This window comes from Orbicella faveolata, unplaced genomic scaffold (genome assembly GCF_042242905.1).
Source record: "Orbicella faveolata isolate gen_17 unplaced genomic scaffold, um_ofav_v1 contig_26, whole genome shotgun sequence".
NCBI classification, from domain to species: Eukaryota; Metazoa; Cnidaria; class Anthozoa; order Scleractinia; family Merulinidae; genus Orbicella; species Orbicella faveolata.
Genome location: NW_028301554.1, coordinates 3327501 through 3335000, shown reverse-complemented (window position 1 = coordinate 3335000; position 7500 = coordinate 3327501). Strand labels below are relative to the sequence as shown.

The 7500-nt window shown below is 40.3% G+C and overlaps 1 protein-coding gene across 1 annotated transcript in view; it reads right to left on the bottom strand.

The window, feature by feature from the left end:
* Window positions 1-2935: 2935 nt before the first annotated feature.
* The window catches only part of LOC149107672 (uncharacterized), a 50171-nt gene continuing 45606 nt past the window's right edge, over window positions 2936-7500 (bottom strand). Inside the window, exons 4-6 of the mRNA XM_089296338.1 lie at window positions 6859-6932; window positions 6078-6112; window positions 2936-3284 (exon numbers count right to left, since the gene is read on the bottom strand). Coding sequence (XP_089152464.1) covers window positions 3114-3284; window positions 6078-6112; window positions 6859-6932 — 280 coding nt within the window. The 3' untranslated portion in view covers window positions 2936-3113. The remainder of the gene's footprint in view (window positions 3285-6077; window positions 6113-6858; window positions 6933-7500) is intronic.

The following is a 7500-nucleotide window of genomic DNA, read 5'->3' as shown; positions in this document are numbered from 1 at the left end:
AAAAAGAGACCAAGAAGAGAAGGGTGCTGACATTGGAAGAGAAATATAAACTGGTTAAAGCAATCAAGGATGGGGAGAAAAACACTGTCGCTGCAAAGCGTTTTGATCCTCCTTTGTCTCAGTCTACAATCTCGACCATTATGAAGAAAAAGGATGAGATTATTAGTGCCTATGAAGGAGGATTCTTCACAGACAAACGAAAGAAGATGAAGCAGGCGACTTTTCCAGATCTTGACAAAGCACTGTCTGAATGGTTTCGGAAGGTTCGAGGTATGAACATCGCAGTTAGTGGAACGTTGCTGCAAGAAAAAGCCCTGTATTTTGCACAACAGTTAGGGTATGAGAACTTCAAGGCAAGTAATGGCTTTCTAGAAAAATTCAAGGAAAGACAGGGAATTACAGGTCAAGCTGTATGTGGTGAACAGAAAAGCGTAGATCCTGATATTGTCGAAAATTGGAGCGAGCGTATCCCGGATATTTGCCGCAGCTATAGCATGAAGAATCGTTTCAATGCTGACGAAACAGGATTTATGTGGAAAGCTACCCCTACTCAAACGCTTAACCTGAGAGGAGAAAAGTGCACCGGTGGTAAGAGAAGTAAAGATCGTGTGACAGTCCTTGTGGCCTGCAACCAGGATGGCACAGAGAAGCTACCCCTACTTGTGATAGGGAAATATGCCAGACCCAGGTGTTTTAGGAACAGTAACATGAACTTGCTCCCCGTGACCTATGAGTCTCAAAGAAAAGCCTGGATGGACAGCGTTTTGTTTGAAAAATGGGTCCGTCAAATTGACCGACGAATGAGAGTAGCAAACCGCCATATTCTGTTATTTTTAGATAACTGTACTTCACATGTTATTGTCAATGGCCTGACAAACACAAAGCTCATCTTCTTTCCACCTAACTGCACAAGCAAGCTTCAACCGGCAGACCAAGGCATAATCCAGAACCTTAAGGTAAATTATCGCAAGACAATGATCAGGCGGATGTTACAGTGTTTAGATGACAATAAACCTGTCAAAGAAATCGACCTCAAGGATGCTGTCTTTATGATGGCCAAAGCCTGGGACAATGTAAGCACCACGACAATCAAAAACTGCTGGAAAAAAGCAGGATTCCCAGGTGAAGTAGCGTAGCCCTCACACGATCCTTTTGAGTCAGACGAGGAAGATGAAGATACCAATGAAACTGGTGTCGGTCTATGGGGAAACATTACCCACCATTTTCCCTCTCTTGCAGAGATATCATTCAGTCACTTCGTATCCCTTGATAACAATGTTGTAACCGAAAGCCAACCGACGGAGGAAGATGTAACACGGGGAGCCCTGAAGGAAGTCCAAAACGTGGAATCGATGAGTCATGAGGAAGAAGAAGATGAAGGAGATTCAGACGCAGACATCTCTATAGTGGAGCCAAAACCACTTAGCCTGGTCGAAGCAAGCGAGACTGTGACAGGGCTTCGCAATTTGATTTTGTCATTCGACAAGGCAAGTGCAAAAGAAAAGGAATTTCTGCGCTCCCTGTGCAATTTCTAAGTGCCGTAGCTATGTACATATCTGTACAGTACATAGCTACATAGACATTAAAGAAAGAGTGCCTATTAGTAATTGTTCAGATCCAGAAATGCTGGGTAGTGCTACGTAACACCGATGAAAATTAATTATTAACTAACCTCGATATAACGAACATTTTGGTTGTTTTTCCGAAAATTCGTTAAATCGAGGTTTTCGATTTAACGAACCCTCGATATAACGAACAAATTTCCCCAGTCCCTCGGGACTTCGTTAAATCGAGGTTCCACTGTAGCTGACCAAAATGTTTGTTTCATTCTATACAAGTTTTGTTTCGGACAGAGTTGGCCTTTCTGGGGGGCAACGAGCTTTCAATGTGGATTAAAACCTATTTCAAGCGTCGTGCTACTGCCGTGCCGAGCTAAATTTAAGAATTAAATTCCAGTTAAGCACGGCAGTAGCAAGACGTTTGAAACCATTCATTTCGGCAGGCTGAATTAAGTTCGGCACGACTACTTAGCACGGCAGTAACGCGACTTGGCTTTAAACGGCGTGCTCAGCTGCCGTTGCTTTCTAGCATTTAAAATGGTCTTCAGCAAAGCAAACTTCCTCCGATCTTAGGTGCGAAAAAATAAATTCACTGCCGTTCTTTTGTCCTGACCCTGACACTGCCGGCACAAATTCATTTGAGTTCGGCACGGCAGTAGCACGACGTTTGGACTAGGCCCAAGTGTCTTCCCGATTGTTATCCAGGGTGCTTACCATTTGGCAAAAAAACCGGAAATTTCGGTTGAAAGTCAAAAGGAACAGTAATTTTCCGGAAAATCCGTTCGGAAATTGTAGACTACCTCCAGAGGTAGTCCTCTTTTTCCGTTGGGAACGGAACGGAAAAATTTACCATTTGGTAAATTTTTCAGTTTCCAGTCTCTCATCAACCGAAAACAATTACGAGAAATCGAATTGCAAATGATAAGCGCCATCTCGTTCGGTTGGTTTGCTGATTTTGGAAAAACCCTTACCATTATACAACGGTCATCCCAACCGGTTTATTCTGATAAATGATAAGCACCCCAATCGCGCAATTGTTGTAATTCCATAAGAGCTTCAATCCGTAACTTGGGCGCGTAGCAATGACGACAGTGACACCGAAGACGACGCCTTATAAAAATTTAATATATACTTTACCGAATTAAGCAATTATCCAGATCTAGTAACTACCTATCGGTCTAAAAACCTGTTCAGGCTAAATATGTAATGAAATCGTTTAATTCCAAAAGGAAACCCAATATATTATCAGTCGCGGCTCACGTTCTCCAAAGTACCCAGAATTTGGTCATTTCACGTTGTTACTTTGCAAGGGACAGCTAAGAAATGTACAAAGATTTTTAATGCACGTGCATAGCCACCGTTCTGTTCATTAAACCTTTTGATTAGTGACGCTCTCGTTCGCGTTACCGTCGTAGTTTGAATAAGTTACGCCTGCGATATGGAAACTTTCTGCGACGGCACCGAACATTCAAATTTTCTTTTATTGTGTAAGAAATACCCTTTCGTTGAACTTTTTTCGGAAATATTGTTCAGAAGTTTACATTGTTGTGAAATCTAGGAAAGGTCGCAATACCGGCTGATCGATCCAGCAACATGGTCGATGGAATTTACACAAAATATGTCACATATAGTGAAACAGAAGAGTATAAAGACGTAAACCTGCCTTAATATAAGAGAAGCTGCTGGCGCCTTCACACTTTCGAACTGCAGGGACTCTTTCAAGAACTGAAAAGAGAAGCAAACAATAGTTAAAAATGGTGGTTGAAGTAAGCAAGTAAGTAATTTATTTAACGTCAATAACACTGAGCCAGGGTGCTTGACAATAATAACTGCTAATAAAATCTATGAAGTGAAGAGTAACTTGAATATTGGTTAATTAAATAAGATTTAAGAGGCTGATACTACACTAAAATGTGCCCAGAAAATAATGTTTCATTAAAGTGCACCTAACCCCAAAAATTTTTTTTCGCTAAAACGAATCCACTTGTTATTCGAAGCATTTGTGCGAAAAAATGTTTGAATTTGGTTGAATCCTCGATTTTTTATGCTCTTTCAAAGTCGCGCCTGAAGTGTTACACGACCGCGTTTTAGTGAGTCTGGGGCGGCGGTTGCTGACGACGTCTACCCCAAGAACCAACCACAGTGGCGCCTCAGTCAGCTCTCTGTATTTGCTCGAGAAAATGGAAAACAAAACCAATCGCTTCAATATATTTTGGGACTAAAACGTCCAAGTTTTGTTCCAGAATCATTTCTTTTTCGTCACTGGAGTCAGAGTTAGGTTTCGATTCGGAAGACACCGAAATAAACTTCGATCGAGCACGTTCGACAACTGTGGTCTCACTGCTTAGAGCTTTGAGAACAATTTGCAACATTTCAAGCGACGACGGGGAGGACTTCTTTGCGGACGAGCTGCTTGTATATTAGGAATGGAAAGCTAGATACGAAGTGGAGGAACAGGCAAATGAAAAGCAGGAATGAAAACTCAAGGACTGCTTTGGATGGTAATTTCGTCACCTAAACATAAGACCCCCACGCGTGTTTATAGCCCGTTTACATTTGTCCTTCGCGAGAATGTATTTTGTCAAGATATGGTTGTTCTATTAAATCCAGTTTGTGTTTTACTTTCTGGAAAGTTTCGTGTTTATAAGAGCGACGTAAATGTTGCAGTTATCGAGACTTGATGACCTCAAAAACACTGGCTTCGATCGATTGAAAATCGTAGAATTGTTTGGACCTGTATTTTTGAAGCTGCGGGAAGCAGGGCGGAATTGGGGAGGAAACATTTCATACAATTACCGATTTCACACGTTTTAAGTCGTAACTCCAAATAACCAGTGTAAATGTTTTTCAAAGTTTGCAGTGAAATTCGTCGGATAAGCGAAAAGGATGTGTTCCCTAAGGGGTCCGCATACATGGATGTTACGCGGTCATATTTTCGACACTATTGCATAGAATGTTTGTCGCACTGCTGATTTCCAAACCTTCGAAAAACTCTGTGAGTGTAACAATTTTGTTATCATGTAATTCTAAAGGATTAATCTTCAACTTTTATCTAAATCGAAAGAGCAATAAGTGTTGGTTGGCGGCGTACAGTTGCGACCTATTTACACATCAGTATATTTGGTCGTAACGCTTCTTAATCGATCACACAACTTTGCCGGCTATGTTATAAATACTGCGGGATTGGAAGATATGGGTTCTCGGTAGTACTTCTAAGAATTGCTGGTTGTCTTTAAGCAGAAAATTTTGAAAATAGCGTTAGAAAGTCTGCGGAACAGATTCCAGTGAGAGTTCTTCAGTGGTTCTCACAGACTCAGTTCGCTCGTTTAGGTTCAACAAAATCAACCATCATTTATGTCTTCATTGTGCCATTGACCGATCATCGCCAGTTGTACAGTATATCTTTTTTTAGATCTGGGATATTGCTGCAACAGCCGATAGCACTTCTGGAAGGCATTTCTGTGCACTTTTCGAATGTGTATTACACCATCCTGAAGGAAATGAGAGGACGTGAGATATTCGACCTTCCTGGGTAGACGTCACAAATGCCGCTGGACCCATTCTTCTCAAACTTGGTCGTGAACTGACAAAATGGCGGTGTTTTGGGGCTATTTTCGAGATTTCGTCGGGGCACAGAAAATCGAGGATTTAAACGAATCCAAAAATTTTTTCGTAGAAGTATTTCAAATAACAAGTAGATTCGTTTTAGCGAAAAAGAAATTTGGGGTTAGGTGCACTTTAAAGAAAACACCCTGAATGCTCTCCTACCCCTTGACCTTTTCAGCAGCATGTCTACATCCACCACTATACAGAGGGGGACTTAATGAGGAGGGGTAGTTTATTTCAAGTTCTAATAGTGAATAACGAGAAGATAAATGAGACGAAAAAAAGGAACAGCACAGCTCCTCTTCAACAAGTGCCCAAAATCATCTAATAATGGGTTCATTTTCGATATATCAAAATTGTAACATGTCTCCGAGGCTTGAAGGAATAAAACAAAAAAATAATAATTATCCATCCCTCAACTTCGATGTGATTTGTTTTATTTTATTCCCTAAGCCTCGGAGCCAGGTTAGAATTTTAATATATCGAAAATGGCCTATTGACATGGAAAGCGTCTGTCTGTCACACACCTATTTAAGGACTTTCGTGCCCATTGCTACTGCGCATCCTTACTGCGCACGTAATTTATGTCTTAACGTCACACCACGTTATACATCAAGCACGTGCCAAGGAAGTAATATAAGCGAGTATAGGGCTTGGCAACGGGTGCGTTAACTTCGCCTCCAATTTGCTCTCTTGAATGTCGCTTCCCCCTCTTTTCTTTTCATAAATACAATGTATAACAAAGAGTAGAAGATTTGTCGAGACCTACGAACAAAATGGGTTCTTCCTGAAATGTGAAAGATAAAAGACGGAAAAGAAAAGCAGTATTTCTTATAGTTATTCTTTTTGGGCAAACTTTAATTTATTAAAAAGCAAATACTGGCTTACAGATATCAATTTTAAAAACAGTACCTCTGAAATGCTCGAGGTTGGTGCAAGTGGTTCTTCTGCATCATTGGATATAAGAAATGCATTAGTAGACTGTACGTTTCTCAGCAAAACATTAAAGAAATTTTATATTGTAATGATTACAATTTTTCAGTGCCCGTTACATTTTCTTAGCTCCATAATTAGCTTGAAAGCCACCATCCAACCTGTTGATGCGGGAGGGACTCCCACAGTCAAAGGGGTGGATGGTCTTCTTTTTAAGGGTGATAAAATTTGGATTTTGCTATAATTATAGTGTACAGGAATGAACGCTAATATTTTTTACTTAAAGGGTATCTTTTAGGAATGCAAGTTCTACTGTATTGTCGGTTGTCGATCACTTATGATATGTTTTAAAAACGTCTCTAGTTTTTTATATATATTTAAGGTAGACGGCCGGGCCCCCTTGCGGGGAGTGCAATGCCCGCCATCTCTAGTATATGAAAGTATTCTATTACAGAGTCATAGCAATCAATCACTAGTCAGTCTGTTTAAAATGGCTTTTTTAGGGGGCAAATACAAATTTGGATTTTGGTATAATTATAGCGTACAGGAATGAGCGCTAATATTTTTTGCTCATAACGGTATCTTTTAGGAATGCAAGTCTTACTGTTTTGCCTGTTGTCGATGATATGATATGTTTTAAAAACGTCTCTAGTAGATGACAGAGTCATAGCAATTAATTACTAGTCAGTCAGTTTAAAATAACTTTTTTAGGGGGCAAATACAGCTAGATTCAATTACAAATTATAAAATGTAATACAACCTGATTCCTTTAATTCTACACCAGAAGACCCAGAAGCCGCGCCAAAGTCCGAGGATCTTTCCTCCATTTCTTTTCTGAAAACAAACTCAGATATTTGTGACGGATTCAAAACATCCTATGCCAGTGTAACTAACTTCTTGACTGGCCGGTAAAAAAAAAAGAGAAAATGAAGGAGCGGGCCCCCGTCCTTTATGACAATTATTAAAAAATAAATTTGCCGCTAGTGTTGGTTTATTTCAGTCTGTACGTACCCGTGACCACACAGTCTCCCCTTACAGTCACCATTTTGCTCCTCCACTGCTACTTTAATGAGATTTTTCCACGTCAAAAAATGATTTCGTTCATAAGCAAAAGTTACGTTATTATCGCCCGCGGCGTTTTTCGTTCTGTGCATGTGTTGTCATTTGCTGTAAAAATGATCAAGAACATGCCAACTTTAAGAATACCTGGCACCTGTCGACACTGGTTTCTCGGTAAACTTGTTAATTTGTTTCACTTTTTTTTTTTTTTCACCTCGGCAAACGCGATTTTTCCCCTTGGAAAGTCGGGGAAAACATCAATATTCGAGAAAAATTCTCTGGACCAATCATCTAGACAAGTGTATACAACTGCAGTTCTCTCGCATCTAACGGACGTTCTCAT